The sequence below is a fragment of the Terrapene carolina genome, unplaced genomic scaffold (genome assembly GCF_002925995.2).
Source record: "Terrapene carolina triunguis isolate 2854851 unplaced genomic scaffold, T_m_triunguis-2.0 Scaffold67, whole genome shotgun sequence".
Classification (NCBI taxonomy): Eukaryota; Metazoa; Chordata; order Testudines; family Emydidae; genus Terrapene; species Terrapene triunguis.
Window position 1 is genome coordinate 10,647,483 of NW_020664418.1, and position 22,856 is coordinate 10,670,338.

The following is a 22,856-nucleotide window of genomic DNA, read 5'->3' on the forward strand; positions in this document are numbered from 1 at the left end:
TACCCTCGTTAGTCTCTCCTGTGTGAATACCCTGTAGGGAGAGATCCTTAGTTTATGTGCCGCTAGCACGGACAGGGCATCCTCCTCCCTGTGTGTGTGATTGGAAAATGGGTGGGGGACAGTCTAAGGATTCCCTTTCACCCCCTAAGGGTACCCCAGCTTATTTCATGTACGTACATTATGGTCCTAAAACCTGCAGGTTTTTAAAGAATTGGAATCATTACACGCGTGAAAATTCATCTAAACAATGCCCACTAGAAGGTACCTTCAATCTAGATAAGATCATACATCTCAGAGGAGCTTTTAATCACCAAAAAGCCTCTGACACACAATGGGAGCAATTTGTCTATTGAGGAAAGGAACGGGTTAATTTGAAATTCAGCTTGGTCCAGAGATAAAGAGAAAGTTAATCTGCGTTCAAGGTCAAGAATCAATGCAGACCAGGCTAAGTACAAAGAAAAACTGCTTTCGGCCCCAACTGGCTGTGAAAAAATATAGACATAGTCAAACCAAAGGCAATACAAGTTACAGTGCAGAGATTACATTTGCAAAGCTTAACTGTCCAGTGAGATCCAACAGTCTGCCTTTGCGACCCTGGAGCCGGCGTGGTTTGGGGACGCTGAAGAAGCCACAGGCAGCCGGCCTGGACTGGAATCACTGAAAAGACGCCCCAGGAGACCTCAGGGTGTAAAAGAACTGCCCTCCCAAGAGAGGAAGCAAGTTGGAGATTGCACAGCGCCTTCTCTCAACGTTATACACAGACGTGGCCAGTCTGGACGTACGTGTGTGAGTATGAAAGTGTGCCCACTCTCAGCCGCAGTAAGTCTGAGAACCGGAGAGGGATTTAGCATTCCTCTCTCCACCCCGGTTGACCGGGAAGGGTGTCAGGTGGATCTACCCCAGTCGTAGCAGGACTGGGCAATAGAGAAGTTGGAGAAATAGGAAGAGTTGTGTACTTGATAACTAGAATTGAGCAATTAAGAGCATAGATCATGAACCAGGCAGCAACTCAAACCTATGCCCAGGGCAAGTTGCAAGCCTTGAGACAGGACTTCCACGCAGAAAAGGAAGCACTGGCTAAGCAAGTACCGGTCCTTCAGGGACTTGCCAGAATTTAACCATTTGTGTTTGCATATGCTGTAAGAGCAGTGTGTTTGCCACAAGAGAAAATTGAATAGTTAAACGCCAATGGGCCATGCGTTTTGCCCAAGTGGCAAGCCTCACGAGGGAGGACTCGGGTAGCCTTGTGAGTAAGAATGTTTAAGAGAAGAGACCAGGAAGGATGGGGGCCAGTTGAGAAGCCCACCCTCCTATCTAAATTGGTAGTGAAAAAGCCGGTGCCCATGGAAGGGACGGTTCAGCGAGAAAAGCAGGATCGGGCCCAAGCGGGCAGGCAACAGATAGAGAGATTGGAAAACAGGTTGGAAATTTTGAGGGCATAGTGGAAGGAAAAGAGTAAGTAATTATAAGCATGGGGATTTCAAATCCCCAGGACAATAATTGGAATGGTAAAATCTGAGTTGATTGGGTGTCGTTTTGGGAGACAAGCAAGTGATTTAAGAAAAGAGAGTGAGAAGTTAACTCTGTAGTTGCTAGAGGGAATCAAGCAGTGAAACTTGGTAGGAATGTCTGTAAGTAATTCAGGCAAGAGGTTATTTAAGTGGAATTATTCGACTATGAATACGTTAGTCTAATTTGCTGAAGAACACTCCTGCTGTGTACAATCTGTGTTTTATAAGTTTGAGATGAATTGGTATTGTTTTAACGTTGCAAAACTGAGAATACTTTTGCCAGACACAGGAAACTAGTGTTGTTTAAGGTATTTAGCATTTAATCCTTAAGGTGACTTAATGCTTTACAAGATTTAAAATGTTTTAACTAAAGACCAAAGGTTGTGGCTGCAGCAGGGTAGTCAAAGCCAGGAGAATAAAAGATTTGAATTTGTTTTTGGGTAACAAAATAGCAGATAAAAGATCTGGTAAAAAGAGAGAGAAGGACAGTGCCCCTGGCTCTGTGTGGTCAAGCTGTCACTTTACTAGGGGTGCATAGAGATTTTGTAAGCACAAAAGAAACAGTTACACCTTGTGCAGAAATTGATGTGGCTAGTGTTGTGGAAATTGAATTGTGGATAGGATGTGCATTTTCTCCAGAACATGTGCAGTGTATATTGTAGCAGAGGTAAAAGAAATGCAAACCTACCAATATAGGTTGTGTTGTCTTTTTCAGATCACTGTGTGTTTGAAAGCAGAAGTTAGAAGTAAAAGGCAATCAAAAGTCCGGGAAAGTTAATTGTGTCCCTTTTTAAGTAAGAATCTTTAAGCTGTGGATAGCTTTGGATCTGGAAGCAAGCCAGAAAGCATCTGTATTAATGCAATTTTCTAACTAATAAGGTAGAAGCCACTGAAACCTGGGCGGCCTATGAAACAAATACAAGGAAATATGTGGTAATTCCTCTGTTTTGCCTGAAATCAACAAGAGTATGTGTAATATAAAAGAAATATATTAAGCAATGACTGACTACCCAGAAGGGGTAGACCTCTGTTCTTTTGTCTTTCAGATCATCAGAGAAAACGGATGCCAGCTGAACAGCATTCAATGTACCATGCATTTACTGGTACAATAGGAATTATTTGTGTGTTCTTTGTCCTGTCTTGTGGTGTTTGTCTTGTGGCCAGAATTGTTGGGTTTAATATTTTCATAGGACAGTCTAGCTCAAATTTAAATAGAAGGGTTAAATCAAAAAGCAGATACTTGTTTTATTCAACTTGGAATACAAAGTGTTTGGATAAATCAGGAAAACGTGATATACTAAAGTCTAATACATTTGCTTAAGTAAGAAAAAGAAACTTCATTGGCCAGATTTTTTAATTGAAAAATTGTTGTTAAAATTTGCATACCTACAGTCTTTGGAAACAAGGACATGGAAGGTTAACCCACTCCCCATATTGCCCATGGGATCCTTCTGGCTACCTCAGATTTCTAGCCAGAGGGCTGGGGAGGGAGGAAAGCGATTGGACGCCAGAGGTTGTACCGAGTGGACTCCTCAAAAGTGGGTGTGCTTGTCCCGGTTTGTTGCTCCAAAGCTCTGTAATAAAGTTATTTTACTGGAAGGGTGTACATGGCATACATTGAATAATAAGACTAATGTACTGCATAATGGCAAAGTGTATGTGTTCATTGTTGGGAAAAGGTGTATGAGTGAAGAGTGGAAGTTTCCTTTGTAGGTTAAAAGAGGCCAAGAAGGGGAGAAGGAAAAAGCACGGAATGAGTTAACTGAGAGGAAAATACAGCTAGCAGGCTCATCCAAGGTCACAGCCAAAACTTGGCTGACCCCCAAGAAAAGGGGGGGGGGCTTGAATGTGCCCAAGCAACTGAAATCTGCAAAACACTGCCAGGCATTAATGAAATGTGTTAGGTTTTTTCACAGGTAGAGAAGCGCTCCCCAAAGGCCCTAGCACCCCTGCCATTCATTGAAACAAGGAGACTGAGTCTATGTAAAGTCCATCAACGAAAGACTGCTCTGGCTCCATGCTGGAAAGGCCCTTTCCAAGTCCTGTTAAACACCAACACCGCTGTAAAGTGCCAAGGACTGACTGCCTGGACCCATGCTTCTCACTGTAAAAAGATCCCTCCACCTCGGGAGGGCTCTCCGACTGATAAGCCTATTTCTCCTTCTAGCCCTGCTGTGCCGTCCGGACAGCAGGAAAAAAGAAAAAAAGACAAGGTGAAGTGCTAGTAACCTCTCCCTTGTCCACTGACGGACCTACTGTTGCTTTGAATTTCTCTAGAAGAAGCAAAACCATTACAGGGTGATGTGCTAGTAACCTCTCCCCTGTATGATGCTAAACCACACTGTTTCAGGAAAAGAGAAGAAGGAACACTTGCTTCATTGAAATCACAAAGTCCAGGAATTCCTGACTACAAGAGACATTAAGAACTGACCCTGGTGAAGAAACAAAGAATTATACACTGGCAGGAAGAAACTTGTGGGACCCATGCTTGGGAACGTGGTATTGATTGGATTTTGGGGTTTATTCTACAGGCTGCGCCCTGTGTTTTGGATAAGTCCTTCAGCATGTATTGCCCTCCCTAATTGGATTTTAAATGATAAGTACCAAAGGCACCTTGTTGCCATTGCCCCTGCCATCTCCTCCATTACACTATTACCCCTGTAACACATCCAAATACAGACAATGCCACATATTTGATAAAACCAATGGCCAAGGCCTTCACACTTTAGTGATTTATTTAAAAAAAAAAATATATATATATTTTTAAGGTTCAGGATATCCCATATAAGCGAACAATTGAATGGAAAAGAATGGATCAGTGGAGATAAAAGTATATGATATCACTACCAGTGAACCCCAAGAATCTGTAATTACAATTGATGGGTTCTATAGTGAATGTTCCTGGAATTTGCACTGTGTTAAATGAAAGAGGCCCTTATTGTTATTTGGTCACCCAATTAGTGAACAATTAAACGAATACCAAATTGCTCACAGGGGGCTGCCATTAGATTAGCACAACAGAGGGCTTGGGTTATTTCTTCTAGAAAGAAGAGAGACTTGACCGGATCCCTTTGGGATGGGGCCAATAGTGCAGCAGCAGTTTGGAATATTTTTAAGAACCAAGTACATGATGAGAAATTGGGGCAACTAGAGAAGGCCATTGGCCTTGTTTCTGGAGTACAACTAACCCAGGTACAGGCTGGAGTTGGTGAGTTACATGTTATTTCCGCCCTTAGTTCAATGACCCAGAAGTTGCTGACAGGGATGGTATTGAATATCACTGAGACTGGGAAGGCATTGCAGTGGGATCTAGCATGTTCAGAGATTCAGGATTTCCTGAATGACTAGCTGATGGCCATTCGGAATGATCTAGAACATCAGGCTTGGCCCACTGCCCTTACAGAAACATCAGGAGTACCGTCTGATCTGTGGCATGGAGACATACTTGGAGACTTTCTGGGTGGAAGTGCGGACGTTCTCAATGCTCCTTCCAAGCATATGGACCGGTAAAGGGGGTGTGGGCTCCCACATACCGAATCCTGCCGGGTCCATGGGGAGGATGCATGTGAGATTGGGTAATTCACCAAGACATCTGGGAAATTAGACCTCCTGGTATGCCCAATCGATTTTTAGTCAGTGCTCCTGGGATTACACCTGACATTTGGATGGGGTTAGGTAGTCAATGGACATTTTGGCCATTAGAACCCCCACAGCTTCAGTGTATCCGTAAACTGAAGCCAGGAGAAGTTGTCACTGTTTATGACTACGTTTGCTGGGAGGGTAGGGGACAAGGAACTACCCTGACAGGACACTTACTTTTTCAAGCTAATGATAGCTGTGTGTATGTTAATGACACCACATTACAAGACATGCATTTTAATCTCACTACCACTGCAGGCAATCATATTATTTACTGGCCTGCAGATAGAGTTTTCCAAGTAGCCCTTAGGTTCCAGATACCCTTTAATTGGACTAGTTTAGTACCTGATAGATTTCAGAATTTGTTTTCACTGTTACCAGAGATTCAAAAAAATCTCTGAAGTACAAGGGCAAATTCACATGCTTCAAAATATATATCAAGTTGAAAAGTATGCTTTCCAGACAGCTTATAGAGTATCCACTTTATGTACTAAGTATGATGTATTGTGCTTTATGACTAAGACTGTACAACAGCCCCATTATATTATTGCTATGGGAATGTTATTGCTTGTGTTGCTACTAGTTAGCTTAGGATTATGTTATTGTTGTTGTAAAAGATGTAATAATAGTAATACCTTTCATGTTTATGCTAATCATGCATTGTCATTACATCCAATCAGAACCCCTAAGATTGAAGCATCTGATGTAGAATCTGAAGTCCAGGACTTAATGCAAATAGAGATTTAAGAATGTTTGTTGTACTAGAAGTACAAAAGGGGGGGTTGTGGAAGCAGAAAAAGAACTGTCAGAAAAGAACTGCAATGCATGACAGTTTGTTAGCAAGAGTCAGGCTAACTGTAGCCCTGATAACGCGAGATTTGTAGAAGCGAGGATTGTGTGAGGCGGGTGAGAAAGAACTGTGTGAGAAGTTATTGCGACCTTGTGTAGATAATATGGAATGTAGACTAAGAGTCTACATTAGTGAGCAAAACAAGATATCAGAATGACCTATGTATAAACAAAATGCAGTTGTTGCTCATTATTGTCTGTAACAAAAGGTATAAATGCTTGCTGTAATTGTTTACTGTTGAGAGAGACCTGCTTAGCTCTCTCCCTCTGCACAATTGTGAGAGTTAATAAAGCATCTGACTTGCTGTACCCAAACAAAAAGTGAGAACTCAGTTTTTCTCCGACACCTCGGTACTGTGGACGCGGTCCGCCGACTTAATGCACTTAGAGCATTTTATGTGGGGACACACACAATCGGCTGTACACAACCGATTTCTATAAAACCGGCGTCTATAAATTCGACCTAATTTCATAGTGTAGACATACCCTAATTAATTAATTTGACATTCAGCTCTAGACCAGCTCCCCAGTCATCACCTTAAGCATTCTCTTAACCGTGTCTTCACTAAGCATTGCTGTCCACTCTTGGCCCCATTTCTCCCTATTTTGCGCAGGTATCGTTTGTGCCACTATTTCAGATGTACAGCTATCTGAACAAATTAGTGACTAAACATTTATGCACTCAAAGCTACTTCACGAATACAAGAAATCTGGCCACTTCAATCAACAGAAGAACTGAAATTCTTTGGATGCTTGCGAGAAGCATTTTTCCTTCAGAAGCTTTGCCGTGGTTTTGTCAAAAGGTTCTGAGTAATTTTCTGCTCAGTATTTGGATGCCACGATTAATCTGACTAGAGAATCTACTCCCAATTCTCAGTATATACACACTTCCTTGGTATAGGGTAGGATGCCTTCAACTGCACAGCATAAAAAGAGAAACATCCACTAAAGGAGAAGTCTTGCAAGAAGTCTTTCGCAATACAGTGAAAGAATTCACCATACAAAGACGACCACATCTACGTTGAGAGCCCTCAAATTGGCTGGGAGCAACAAGAAGTATTCCTCCAAAATGGTCTGGCTGATGTTTTTACCCCAAAATGAAAAATAAAAGGAAGCTATGGGTTCCAAACTAGCTCAGTATCATAAGAGATGCAGGTGGAGGTAGAAACAGAGAGGATTTACACAGCTCTACAAGAAAGTAGTGTCCTTGCCTCCCTTACGATGGACAGCCAACTAAGTACTGCAAAAGGACATTTCTCTTTACTGCTGACCTGGTCTTCATAAAAAGACCAGATAGTTTGGACTTACTCCCAAGGAGAAAGTCCAAGATTTACAGAGGCACAGGCTATACTCTCAAAACCAGATACAACAACAGTAGAGACGGGACAGCCCAAGAAGCAAATGCACTGTATGCCTAACCAACATGCCCTGCAAACAACTAGGTTCTCATGGGTAGGAACTGCCTTTCTTCCCTCCATAAAAAAGGAAGGACTGTTTTGTCAGCGGAATTCCTCTCAGCTGCTGCCTGCACACAGAAGTAGCATAGCTCTCCTTCAGCGCAAAATCAGAGAAGCTGGGCATGCAGTTCATATTCTGCCCTTTGTTCTAATGTCTGAACTAGATTGCTTGATGCTGCCTGTGGGAGAAGGGCATGCACCTCTGAAGCTCCTTCAGTAGCTTGAAGACCTCTCAGGAATCAAGAGATAGTTTTAGCTGTTACCTGAATTGAGAGTGAAATCTCTCTGCTTCTCTCTTCCTGGCCTTGAGAACAGAGGGTTTGGAACCATGTAGTTGGTCAATCTCCTCCAAGCAACAGTTTGAAGCTTCCTAAGGAGACGGACACACTGACCACACTTAAAAGTAGGCAACATCTACCAGCTGCACACTACTACTAAAGCCCATGAAGGGACTGTCTGATATAAAATGCAAGACTAAGAATTCTAAATACCTGAATTAGGTTTGTTTTTTTTAAGTGTAACACAGATGGAAGTTGAAATTTATATATTCAAGCTTTGTTTAAATTTCTGTAATTAAAGAATACCTGAAGCAGGTCCTAAATGGTTGAGTTTCAGTTAAGTGTCTCTGTCACCTCTTTCCTGATTAAGTGTTGTGAAACACCTCAGTTTGGTGTAATACATGTTCAGGGGGAGGGATAGCTCAGTGGTTTGAGCATTGCCCTGCTAAACCCAGGGTTATGAGTTCAATCCTTGAGGGGGCCATTTGGTGATTTAGTTGGGGATTGGTCCTGCTTTGAGCAGGGGGTTGGACTAGATGACCTCCGGAGGTCCTTTCTAACCCTGATATTCTATGATTCTTATTTTACAAGGCACAGAGGATAGGCGATTTGGCTCTGGCAGACCTGCTAGACCTTAACAAAGTTAGACAATTTCCCTGATTCCTACTCCCATGTTTTAACCACTATCAGACCACAATTTGTCTATTTGTATTATAGAGGGGCAACTGATCAAAAGGAAAGCTGTATTCCAGCCATTTGCTATGCTTCTTTAACAAAATTTTGCAATCACAATTCACTGCAGCTGTTGGGGGAAGGAAGAGAAGCAAGAACCCACATCATGTGTGCTCCGTATTACAGGCATTGTACATGAACTGAGCACCATCTCCCCTGAGGCACATAATACTGGGCATGTGAAAACACTCAGGCACTCTTTACCCAGATTCCCAAAAGTCAATTGTATGCCACTAAAAGGACAGAATCCAGACATTTTTCACGTTTTTCATTGTAATAAATCCTCTATAGCTGCCCACCTGATTATGCATAAATAAGGTGGTCTGGATGAAGGTATAAGTAATTCAGGGAGCACTGTGGTCCTCATTTTTAGGCACGCCTCAGATTAAGCTGGAAGGAAACCGAGCTCTTGGAAGATGTGGCAGACAAGGCTATGTCTACCCTAGCAAACTCATGTCATTGTCATTTGATGAGTTTAAGGTATGACACCATAGTTTTGGAGTTGCACTATCCCCAAAAGAGACCTCTTTTCAGCTGAGATTTTCCTCTGCTTCCTCCATCACTGCTCACAAAGAATATGGAGCACTGCACAGCTTGATCTCTACCTTTTAACCTGTTTTGCTGCAGCCTGACAACTTATCAGTAACTTGGCCATCACACAAAATGGAAAGCTTCTTACGTGACATGGATAAACTCTGGCTTACTCAGATATTGTTTAGGAATCAACTATAAAGACAGAGAACTAAAGAATTAGAATAGTTTAAATGTTAAAAACTTGGGTTTTTATGGAATCAGAAAAATGGCTGATTGATTATGTGTTTCTGGCAGTGCTCAATGTGCTAAGTGCAGTACAAAGGAAGGCACAGTACCTGCCACAACAGGCTTGCAAACTTAAAAAAATAAAAATATTGCTGTGGCAATGAAATCATGGACACAGACAAACAATTCTAAAGTGGCAACATTTGAACGTATAAGCGATAACCCAAACAGTTAGCACCATTCACTGGGATCTACATGATATTCCCCTACGCCATCATTCCAGTTTAAGAAAGGTGCCACCGCTATGATTTTAAAATTCTCTAAGCATCTATTCTAATTGAAAAGTCTTGTTCTCATATTAACCTAGCCTAGGATGCTCTCACCTCTGTTCAGCCAGAGTTCAGTATAAAATAAGTGAAGGGTGAAAAAGCTGCCTTCTGTGCATGACATTTGCAATTGTCAAGATATTTTTACGTAATACAACCATTAAATTAAGGTTCTACTTACCAGTTTGATCGCTACATATTCATTGGTATAGAGATTTTTGCCTGTGAAAAAGAGAAAGACTTTCAGTATCACATGTATGACAGACAATATTCCTAGCCTAAGGAGTCATGCATGATAAAGTCTCATTGTGCACTGTAAGTGCAAAGAGCAATTTAGACAATTCAGTGAACAGACCCAACATAGGTATAATTATTAATAATCCACAATAAGTATTATAGCTCACCAAGCTAGACTAGAAACAGCTTGCACTAATTCATGGCGGATAAAAATTGATTTAAAAAAATTAAATCTGATTTTTATTTAAATCGGATTTATTTAAATTAAAGGCTTTTTAGAAAATAAACTAATTTAAAATTAAAATAGAAGATTATGACAACCTATGTTAAGGCCTAAACGTACGATCATCTATTACAAATATTAACCAGTACACATCTGCTGCCATTTTAAATAGTCAAACCACTGAATTGGTACAAGTCACTGGCTAAGCATATCGAACCAGAGTTTGTTGAAGTGCTAAACCAGCTTTTGAAAGTAGTAGCCTCTTCTGCAAGTGCAGAAAGAATATTTTCTTGATTTCAGTTTATTCAACTAGTTTAGTTCAATAACTAGTTCATTCAAAGTTAAGAAACCAATGGGAGTTGAAAAGGCAGAAAAGCTGGTCTAGAATCAAGTAGGTGTGAAAGGATGAGATATACTAATTCTAAAAACTTGAAGGACATGGTAACCCAAAACAAGTTCAATTCACTAACTACAGATAATACTTCCATTGTTTAATACATTTTGATAACCTTTCAAAGCATGCTGGATACATAAGAAAAAAATTAAAAAGTTTTTTTTATTAGTTAAATAAAAATATTTTAAAAGACTGTTTTTGTGCATTTAATTGAATTGGAATTTCCATCCAAACAGAGCTTGACAGAAATTACAAGTAAAAAATTAATCTAGTAATTAAGAAATGCATCAGTCATAGTTTTTTAAAATAATAAAACATATAACAACAATTAGGAATCTGAATAAATGTCAGTTAAGCTATCTAACTACCGTATATACTCGTTCATTAGCCCGTTCGTTTATAAGGCGACCCCCCAAGATGGATAGGTAAAAATAGCAAAAACTGTATGACCCTTTCATAAGCCAATCCTATATTTCAGGGGTTGGGAAACTTTGGCTCCTGGCCCGTCAGGGTAAGCTGCTAGCGGGACTGGACATTTTGTTTACCTGGAGCGTTGGCAGGCATGGAGCCCTTCAGCTCCCAGTGGCCGCAGTTTGCCGTTCCCAGCCAATGGGAGCTGAGGGAAGTGGTGCCACTTCCCGCAGCGCCCATTGGCTGGGAATGGCAAACCGCGGCCACTGGGAGCTGGGGGGCTCCGTGCCTGCAGACGCTCCAAGTAAACAAAACGCCCCAACCCGCCAGCAGCTTACCCTGATGGGCCTGGAGCCAAAGTTTTCCAACCCCTGCTACATTTTAAAAGTCGGCGTCACAAGAAACACTCAAAAGTTTTGCTAGAATTATTTTAATGTAATCTAACAAAAAACTTGTTGTTATAATAATAACTGAACAAATATGTATTCATCTTCAAAATTACAGTCAATGTTTTAAATATCCATTTACTGATTTTAAAGTCTAATATTGTTCTAAGGTACTTATTTAAAAAGTCTTAAAATCCTTCAAAGTCCAAATCAGTCTCTGATTCACCAAACAGTTCATTAAACTCTGCTTCACTCACAGTTGCACCCAGGGCCGGCTCTGGCTTTTTTGCCGCCCCAGGCAAAAAAGCCTCCCGCTGCCCCCCCCCCCCCCCAGGGGGGGGCGGCGAGCCCCACCGTGGAGAGCGGAGCGCCGGGGGGAGGGCGGCGAGCCCCGCCGGGGCTCCGCTCTCCCCGGCGGCCAGAGGCAGCGCCGGGGGGAGGGCAGCGAGCCCAGTCGCGGCCCCGCTCTCAGGCCGGAGCGCCGCGCCGCCCCCCTCCAGGTGCCGCCCCAAGCACCAGCTTGGTGGGCTGGTGCCTGGAGCCGGCCCTGGTTGCACCTGCATTGTCATTGTAGATTTCAGCAGGGTCGTCTTCAGACTCAGATTCCTTCTCATCATTAGCCTCTGTTGTGTCATCATCAAATATGGCATCATCTTCTGACCCTTTGAGTGCATTGCTGATACAGCATTTCTGAAATGATTTTTATTTTTATTTTCCAAGGGAACCGACACCCACGCTCCTTGACCCACTGGGCGATTGATTTCAGGCTTCATAAGATTCCCGCCTTTTGTCAAGTTCGCCATGCCTGAGCACATCCATTCAGACCACATTTTGCGTAGCCTGTCTTTAAAGGGTTTGTTCAGGCAGACATCACGCGGTTGTAGAACTGAAGTTAAGCCTCCTGGTATTACAGCCAAAGTAGTTTTTATTTTTTTGGTCACATTTTTCACCTCATCAGTCTTGTGTGCCCTGAATAAGTCCAAAACGAGCATAGCAGGTTTCTTGAAAAGTGCTCCTGGTATCTTATTCCACACTTTCCCCAGCCATTCAATAGTCCCACTTTCATCCATCCACCCCTTTTTGTGTGCACGTACGATGACACCAGCAGGAAATTTCATGTTTTTAGGCAAGGTTTTTCTTTTAAAAATAACAGGAGGGAGCTTTGATCCATTTGCCAAACATGATAAAACCACCGTAAAATGGATATTTTCATGGCCAGTGGTTTTAATTAAAACTGTTTTTCACCATCACTGGTTTCCGTTCTGTTGCTCGGGAGATCAAATGTCATCGTGTTTTGTCCATATTTCCTATTTGTGACTACTCAAATGCATATTCCTTTCGATATTTTATAATAAACCTTTGGAAAGATTCAATTTTTTTCTTCCAGATCTCTCGGCAGCTTTTGCGCTATCTTTGTTCGCTGACGAAGACAGAGACCATGACGGTTCCTGAAGCGAGTACACCAACCCACTGATGCAACAAACATTGACGGCGTTACTGACTTGTATTTGTCGTCCTTTGACATTTGCAGAGCATACAGACGAATTCCAGTTCTAGTGAAAATGTACCCATTTTGTCAACATTCAACAACCCAATTATTGAGATCTTTCTCCAGCTCAGGAAATGAAGCACACCTCGTTGGACATTTTTTCTTGCTTCTTGACATATCTTTTTGTCTTTTATTTTTTCACCATTCTCTTACGTGCTTCTCATTGATACAGAATTCATGAGTAGTGGCGCAATTATTGTTTGCTTCTGCATATTCAACAATAATTGAACACTGTGTGATAAGCAGACCGTTTTCTTTTGATTTCACCATTGTTCATTTTAAATACTATGAAAAATAATCATCATCATCATCATCTAGTTACAGATTTTGTAAGACTTTATATAGGAATGTCACCTGCTTTATCACTGTCAAATTATTATTGTTCTTTGTTTTTTTCAAAGCAGCCCTGTAGATTGGCATGTCTGTGGCGATAACAGGCTATTTAAATTTTATTAGAGATTCCATCGATTCTGTGCGTTATATTTTCATATTGGCTCGAGACTTACAAGGTCCATTGGTAGAAATGCATGAAGAGATCAAATTACACAGTAGTGGACTGATACCAGTGCTATAGTACTATCGTTCATTGTATTTTTCTGATTGGCTTGTAAGGTGTAGCATTTTGTGAAATGCATGGGTCAAATGTCATGCAGATCTGCAAAAAGAACAGGAGTACTTGTGGCACCTTAGAGACTAAGGTGCCACAAGTACTCCTGTTCTTTTTGCAGATACAGACTAACACGGCTGCTACTCTGAAACCTATGCAGATCTGCAGCACTGCTCTTTTAGCATTCATTTCAAGCCAATCTAGTCCACTAAACAAAGCCTTTGCAACTTTAAAAGGCTGCAGTATTGACATCAATAAATGGGTCAGCAAACTTTGGCTCCCAGCCCGTCAGGGTCAACTGTTTTGTTTACCTGGAGTGTCCACAGGCATGGAGCCCCTCAGCTCCCAGTGGCCATGGTTAGCTGTTCCCAGCCAATGGGAGCTGCGGGAAGTGGCATGGGCCAAGGGACATGGCTGGCCGCCACTTCCTGCAGCTCCCATTGGCTGGGAACGGCGAACTGCGGCCACTGGGAGCTGAGGGGCTCCATGCCTGCGGATGCTCCAGGTAAATAAAACGACAATGTATTATATATTCAATTCAATAATTCCATAGAGCTTAAAATCATCAAATTTTGGTGTAGATCCGTTGATAAGCCGACCCGTGCTCTTTGATGCTTCCCTTTTTTACCAAAAATATTCAGCTTATGAATGAGTATATACAGTAATTGCCTAAACACATTTGTACAGACAGTGTTCTCCTAATTAGCAAAGAGCAGCACAAAATTTAGTGTAAAGGCTCTATTTTGGCTACATTTACTCTGCACCACAGTGCAGATTATGGTGATACGAATAGCAAAGAGTTGCACTTTAACTGCCCCGTGTGGATGCTGCTGATGCAAACTAAAAGGCACCTACTCCGTGTTAACATAGAGGATTATGTTAACATGAACTTGGCACCTTTTAGTTAGTGCCAGCAGTGTCCACACAGGGCAGTTTGAGTGCAACTTTTTGGCATGCTCTGCAATTCACAGCCCCGTAGTCTGCACTGTGCCGAGTGCGCACACGCCTTAAATTGAAAATCAATATGTTTTAATAGTTACCAATCACTGAAAATCAACCTCTCTTTAGAAGGATAACTAGAGAACAAATACTAAGCACAATTCAAGTCAATTATTTAAATAGATTTAAATCAGCAAGCAGAAAACCTCATTATTAAAGTTGGTGATTTAAATAAATCCACCCTGCACTAATTAGCAAGGTACCAAAGTTTTGCAGCTCACTACATACACTGACTGATATATTGTCTGTGTAGCATTCATAATACATATATTCAGTGATGTTCCCTGGGCATTTAATGCTTTTTTATTTGTACCGCACCCAAAAGATATGGGAGGCACCTTTCTACAGTCTGTTACAAATGTATTCGCGTCACAAGAAACCAAAAGAAGCTACTAAATTCTTACTGCTTTCAGAATTAACTTTCCTCTAGGAACATGAATGAGGCTAGAAATTACAGGCAGTTGCTTAACTGGTTTTCAATGCTGAGGCCTATGATGGAGGTACACCTACCTAATAACGTGATAGGCATACTGCTTTTACTTCTACTGCACTGGCACAGCAGTAGAAAGATTATCCTTAGAATCTGGAAAGATCAATAGAACTCTGATGGTTGCAAAATAGAAATACTATTAAACTGCCTCAAACCTGAACTATTATTCACTGACAGGTAATGAAGGAAAATAAGGGCATGTACTACTGCATAGAGGTAAAAATCAGTGTTCTCAGGATCTCAAAACATGGGGAGCATATCAGTTTTTTTCATCATAGCTCTCACAGTAAAACTGTTCTCATTTTACAGATGGGGAAACTGAGGCACTGGGTGAAGTAACTTGTTCAAGGTCACCCAACAGGCTAGTGGCTGAGCCAGGAATAGAACCCAGATCTCAAAGTCTAGCGTTTTATGCTCTAGGCCACACTGCCTCAGTCTGCCAAGAAGTTTTCAAAAGGTGCCATGCAGTCATTTTCAATTAAGAATCAATTGGAATCTTGTTTTACTACATCAATCCAGGAATTCAGGGACTAAATATTGAAAATGTGAATTTCAGCAGACAATAGCAAGCAGGAACCTACATTGTAAATGAAGCAGAGGCAGAAGACATAATCAGACTAAGTTAGTTTGCAGTATCAGCTTCTCCTGGGTCTGCTAAGCATTCACTTCACAGTTTCTGCAGTAAATGAGGTATTCAAGGCCAACATATGACAAGCAAGGTAAGATGACAAATTTGTCACCAATTAGTGACATGCTTGGAGCCAGCTGAAAGTTGTGCATAGTGGGCCATCCAAATGTGCTATCATATCTGGAGGAATGCCAGCTACCCACCCTCCATTTGAGAATGAGAACAATTCTATAACTAAAATGCAGCAGTCCAGTTGCCTAAGCTGACAGTGATGAAAGGTGCTAAAATGTACTACTAAGCTAACGGTGCTGCATCTCAGGGCTTCCACCTGGGATGCCTAACTGACAGATGCCGGACTGAGTAACGTACATTGGTCAAACATTTTCCAGAAGCTGGATTTTACTAAAAAGATGCATACAGCTCTAAGTCTCAATCCATTAAAAAGCCATATTGTTTAGTGACTCAGGAATCACAAGGTCCCAGAGCCTGGGCTCCAGGCTGAGCCTGAGTATGTACATTGCAATTTTATAGCCCCTCAAGCCCAAGTCAGCTGATATGGACCAGCCATGGGTGTTTTATTGCAGTGTAGACATACACGAAGAGAAACCTCATGAAATATGGTGTATGGCAGGTCAGCCATGAGTGCTCTCAGTTCAGTCATGCATCTGGCTGAAGAGATGACGACTAAAAAGACAACCTTCATGTATAGATCTGACATAGAACTTGGGCCATCAGTTCCAAGGGTAGTCCAGTAAGTACTGAGAGTATCAGGTTGAGGTCCTATTGCAGTGTGAGTTTCACCACTGGTATGAAGGTTCTAACGAGACTTTTTGGGAATCAAATTGTGGTACGGTGAGTAAAGATAGAGGCTTCTGTTGGAGGAGGCAGACCCTGCAGCAAGCGGATGGAAAGTCCTGAGGTCCTGGTGAGTCTAAAATAGCAAGGATACCTGTTGATTCTGGGGATAACCAATTTTGTTGCATCCAAATAAATGTCACACTTTAGCTAGACAGTATTTTCTAGTGGAGACTTTTCTGCTGTAATGGAGAATAGTTTGAATGGCTTCTAAACATGAAAGCTCTAGGTCTGACACCCATCTGAATACTAGGCCACAAGATGAAGAAGGTCTAGGTGGCACTCTTCTGACCCAGAAGAGGTCAGATAATGACGGGAGGATGGGTTGACATGCAGAGGAGGTCCAGAAACAGGAATTTTCTTGGCCAGTTGGGTGCGATGAAAAAGTTACAAATTTTGTCCCTTTTGTGACAAACTTTTTGCAGAACCTGAGGTAGCAGGGGATGGGAGGAAAGGAGTGCCTCAGGTGGTCTGTCCAGGATAACAGAAGGGCATTGCCCTTGGAGTCTTGGACCTAGTGCTGCTTTAGAGCAGTATTGGTTGAATTTCTTGTTCATCTGAAAGGCGAACAGGTCCCAAGATGGTGTTCCCCACTGGGCGAAGAAGTCATTCAGGATGGAACTGCATATCTCCTGCTCATGGTCTGTGGAGAGGTGCCTGTTGAAATTGTCTGACACAGAATTCTGTCTAGCTGGTAGGTATGGCGCTGAGAGTGTGATGTGGTTGCTGATGCACCAGTTCCATGACTTGACTGCCTCTATACAGAGAGAATGCGATTTTGCTACACCTTGGTTTTATGTAAAATATGGTTGTCACGTTGTCTGACATTATATGGATATGATGAAACCGTATAAGTGGAAGCAATGCACTGCACTTTAGGTGGACTGCCCTCAGCTCCAGGAGATTGATATGCATTCTGGCCTCCCAAGGAGACCATGTGTTTGTGCAGTGTGATTGTCCAGGATGGCAAGCCCACATACAAGAGATGCATCTGTAATAATGGTCATATTGGCTAGGGGCGGAAGGAAAGGTACTCTTGTGAACACATCCACCATACTAGGGAAGCAGTGATCTTGAAAAGCACTATCACTTTGGTATTCATGTCATCTCTGTATGACGAGACCGGAGCCAGGCCTGTGTGCAATGGAGATGAAGCCTGGTTCTGCTCAATATCTTCGTCAGTGATTTAAATAATGGCAAACTTATAAAGTTTGTGGATGATACCAAGCTGGTAGGGCTTGCAAGTACTTTGGAGGATAGGATTAAAATTCAAAATGATCTAGACAAACTGGAGAAATGGTCTGAAGAAAATAGGATGAAATTCAATAAGGACAAATGCAAAGTACTCTGCTCAGGAAAGAACAATCAGTTGCACACATACAAAATGGGAAATGAATGCCTAGAAATGAGTACTGCAAAAAGAGATCTGAGGGTCATAGTATTTCAAAAAAAAGCAAACATCATTCTGGGATGTATTAGCAGCAGTGTTGTAAGCAAGAAGCGAGAAGTAATTCTTCCACTCTACTCTGCACTGATTAGACCTCAACTGGAGTATTGTGTCCAGTTCTGGGTTCCACATTTCAGGAAAGATGTGGAGAAAGTCCTGAGAAGAGCAATACAAATGATTAAAGGTCTAGAAAACATGACCTATGGGAGAAAATTTTAAAAATGGGTTTGTTTAGTCTGGAAAAGAGAAGATTGAGAGCGGTCGTAACTGTTTTCAAGTACATAAAAAGGTTTTAACAAGGAGGAAGGAGGAAAATTATTCTCCTTAACCTCTGAGGATAGAACAAGAAGCAATGGGCTTAAATTGCAGCAAGAGTGGTTTAGGTTGGACATTAGGAATAACTTCTTCACTGTCAGGGTCATTTAGAACTGGAATAAATTGTCCAGGGACATCGTGGAATCTCCATCACTGGAGGTTTTAAAGAGCAGGTTAGACAAACCTGTCAGGGATGGTCTAGATAATACTGAGACCTGCCATGAGTGCAGGAGCCTGGACCAGATGACCGCTCGATGTCCCTTCCAGTCCTATGAGTCTATTAATGGCATTACATAGGCACAAGCAGTCATGCAGCCTAATTAAGGAAAGACAGACCCTAACTGTGGTCCATGGTCAGAGGGTCAGCTGTTTTATGTTCATGGCCCTCACTGTAAGTAGGCCTTCACTGATGCCAGGTTTGCTCCTATAAAGTCTATGGTTTTCATTGGAGTCACATGGGACTTTTCACTCTTTACACAGACATCCAATGATTCCAGAAGACAAAGCAAGAATAGTGTCACCAACTGGACCTCCTTGTTGGAACTGCCCATCAGCAGACAGTCGGCCACATATGGACAGACGATATGGCCGTTTTGTCTCATCTGGGCGACCACTGAGGAGACCTTTGTGAAGAGACACAATACAACATGGTTTTTAAAGGTTTTATAGATTCAAACCATTATAGTCCATTTATGGTGTAACATGCAACAAAGCACAGGTATGCTCTACATTTCAGTCATCTTCCACACATTTCAAATCTTTGTAGTATGCAACTGAGGTAGACATTGGAGCTAATAGATCTACTAGATAGTGTACTTAGATTTTCAGAAAGCCTTTGGCTCTTAAGCAAAGTAAGCTGTCATGGGATAAGAGGGAAGGTTCTCTCGTACTGGTAACTGGTTAAAAGATAGGAAACAAAGAATAGGAATAAATGGTTAGTTTTCAGAATGGAGAGGTAAATAGTGGTGTCCCCCAGGGGTCTGTACTGGGTCTAGTACTATTCAACATATACAAACATGATCTGGAAAAAGGGGTAAACAGTGAGGTGGCAAAATCTGCAGATGATACAAAATTACTTAAGATAGTTAAATCTAAAGCAGACTGCAAAGAGCTACAAAGGGATCTCACAAAACTGGTTGGGCAACAAAATGGCAGATGAAACTCAATGTTGATAAATGCAAAGTAATGCACATTGGAAAACAATCCCAACAATACATACAAAATGATGGGGGTCTAAATTAGCTGTTACCACTCAAGAAAGATCTCAGAGTCATTGTGGATAGTTCTCTGAAAAAAATCTGCTTAATGTGCAGCGGCAGTCAAAAAAGCTAACAGAATGTTAGGAACTATTAGGAAAGGGCTAGATAATAAGACAGTAAATATTATAATGCCACTATATAAATCCATGGTATACCCACATCTTGAATGTTGTGTGCATTCTGATCACCCATTCTCAAAAAAGATATATTGGAATTGGAAAAGGTTCAGAAAAGGACAACAAAAATGATTAGGAGTATAGAACAGCTTCCATATGAGGAAAGATTAAAAAGACTGGGACTTTTCAGCTTGGAAAAGAGACAACGAAGGGGGGATATGATAGAGGTCTATAAAATCATGACTGGTGTGGAGAAAGTAAACAAGTATTATTTACTCCTTTTCATAACACAAGAACTAGGGGTCAACAAATGAAATTAATAGGCAGCAGGTTTAAAACAAACAATAGGAAGTACTGCTTCACACCACGCACAGTCAACCTGTGGAACTCTTTGCCAGAGGATGTTGAAGGCCAAGACTATTACAGGATTCAAAAAAGAACTAGTTAAGTTCTTGGAGGATGTGTCTGTGACGGGTTCGGTCACAAAGATCCCCTTGGGACTGTTGCCTGATGTGCTGAAATTACCTCTGAGCCCGTTTTCCCTGCCAGCTTGGGACTCCAGAACCCTGCCTTGTTGAGCCAGACACGCTAGCCTGCTACAACACAGAACGAGGGTCTGGGCCACGCCCCAAAGCTGCAGACTTTCATGAGCAGGTTACCTGTCTCCAGCACCCAGACACCCAGCTCCCAATGGGATCCAAACCCGAAACAAATCCGTTTTACTCTGTATAAAGCTTATACAGGGTGAATTCATTAATTGTTCGCCTTCTATATCACTGATAGAGAGATATGCTCAGCTGTTTGCTCCCCCAGGTATTAATCACTTACTCTGGGTTTAATAAAATCACTTTTTTTTAATTAATAAGTATAAAAAGTAGGATTTAAGTGGTTTCAAGTAATAAAAGACAGAACAAAGTAAGTCACCAAGCAAAATAAAGCAAAAACACTCAAGAATAAGAGTAATACATTAAGAAACTGATTACAGGTAATATCTGACCCTCACAGATGTTCCAATAAGTTTCTTTCACAGACTAGACTCCTTCCTAGTCTGGGCCCAATCCTTTCCACTGATACAGTCCTGGTTAGTTCCAGTAAACAAGGGTCTTCTCATGACTAGCAGCCCCTTTTGTCCTGCTCCACCCCCTTTTATAGCGTTGGCACAAGGCGGAGGGCTTTTGTCTGTGCTTGTCCCCACCCCCGCCTCATCAATGGAAAAGTACAGGGATTAAGATGGTTTTCAGTATCATGTGACATGGTCACATGTCACTGTAAGACCCATAGTCTCCATTCTTCCTGGGTTGGCCCACACATACACAGGAAGGCTTGAAGGTAAATAAACCATTTACAACCAATTGTCCTAGTCAATGGGAGCCATCAAGATTCTAAACACCATTAATGGCCCACACTTTGCATAATTACAATAGGACCTCAGAGTTATACTTCATATTTCTAGCTTCCGATATAAGAATCACACATGCATACAAATAGGAGGAATATATTCAGTAATTTATAACCTGTTATGATACAAGAGACCTTTTGCATAAAGCATATTCCAGTTACATCATATTCACACTCATAAGCATATTTCCATAAAATATATAGAGTGCAACGTCACAGTGTCCATCAATGGCTATTAGCCAGGATGGACAGGGATGGTGTCCCTAGCCTCTGTCAGAAGCTGGGAATGGGCGACAGAGGATGGATCACTTGAATACCTGTTCTATTCATTCCCTCTGGGGCACCTGACATTGGCCACTGTCACAAGACAGGATACTGGGTTAGATGGACCTTTGGCCATATTGGGTGAGACCATTCTTGTGTTCTGTTCATGGTGAATAGGAACACAAAGAAACAAGCTAGGCAATGGGTAGAATAGCAAACACACCTCATGCACAAAGAAGCTTGAGAAAAGAGTAGATAGTAGTAAAAAGCCACCCCTCACAACACCCAGGAAACAGAGGTGAAGAGCAGAAATGAATAGAAAGCACCATCTCACTTCCAGCCAAGAGTTTTCAGATCTGACTTTTACCAAGCAGACGTTTATATAAAAGCTTGAGGCTCTACAGCAATATCCTGGAACAGCATCCCTAGAGGAACCTCAGCACCCTGCCTTCCTGAGCATCTGGAAGTTAATGTGTAACATTAATAAATAATAAAGAATAATGAAGTTTTAGCTCCTGATACTGCAAACACTAATCCACATGCTTAACATTTCAATGGGTCTACCCAATGTGCTTAGTCAATGGATCATGTGAGTAAAGTTATATATCTGTTCAAGTGTTCATAGGATCAGTGCCTTCATTTTCAATATTTTGGTTTATGCCTATTGCAGTTTTGTAAAATTAATATACTCTATCAATAGTGGCATTTAAAAAACAGATGTATACATTTTAGTTATGTAGATTTTAAAGTTGCAGTAGCACAGATTTTCAAATTAGTTTTTACAAATCCTCGACCTAATTTAAAACAATGATTATTTTTAAAAGAGTGAATTAAATAGTCTTTATTTAAATTGCTCCATTTTCATTTTCTCAGGGCTGGCAGAATAGCACTATTTCTTGTATTTGCAGTTAGTTGGTAGAAGGGCAGGAGGTGCTAAAAACTAAGAAGAGAGACAAGTTTTCCTCTAAAGACTGACTGAATTGCTACCTAAATCAGATCATTTCAGGATGCAATTGAAGAGCTTGACAGGAAGGAACTGTTAGAATAAAGCCATTAGACAAATCAGAGACTTGGACTGAAAACACCAGACTGAAAAATACAATTAGGATAATAGTTGTAGATGAATTGATTTGTTTACTTTTTGCAAAGTAGTAAGTTTTAATATTTAATAAAAATTAGTTATTGATGTCCATAGTCTGAACACTACAACTACCGTACAAATAAATTGTGTGGCTAAGTGGGAAGTAAACAGCAACAACTGCAGCTCAGAATTTAAAAGGTTCGAGAGACAGATTTAGACTATAAACTCTTTGGGTAGAGACAGTGTCTTTACATGTTTGGATAGTACCTGAAACGGTGGGCCCTAACGTGAGTGGGCCCTCTGGGCTTAGAGCAATACAAATACTGAACACCAGTAGAACTATTTGAAGTCAGGGCGTAGGACTAACTTCTCCTATCCTTCTCATTGTCTTAGAAATTATCTGAAAATTCTGAAGTCACTATAAACTCCAACTAGAATGGAAAGAAAAGGCTAAAAAGTTATAGTGGGTAATCCCACTTGTAAAATGTCATGAGTTCCAGAAAAAAGCAACAAAGAGTCCTGTGGCACCTTAAAGACTAACAGATGTATTGAAGCATAAGCTTTCGTGGGTGAATACCCACTTCGTCAGACGCATGGGACATGTGTCTGACGAAGTGGTATTCACCCACGAAAGCTTATGCTCCAA

The 22,856-nt window shown here is 41.4% G+C and overlaps 1 protein-coding gene across 3 annotated transcripts in view; it reads right to left on the reverse strand.

Annotated features, from left to right (window-relative positions):
• The window catches only part of CSNK1G1 (casein kinase 1 gamma 1), a 307,364-nt gene that overhangs the window by 164,792 nt on the left and 119,716 nt on the right, over positions 1-22,856 (reverse strand). For all 3 annotated transcript variants that reach the window (XM_024213737.3, XM_024213736.3, XM_026648214.2), the window contains exon 3: positions 9,733-9,773. In XM_024213737.3, coding sequence (XP_024069505.1) covers positions 9,733-9,773 — 41 coding nt within the window. The remainder of the gene's footprint in view (positions 1-9,732; positions 9,774-22,856) is intronic.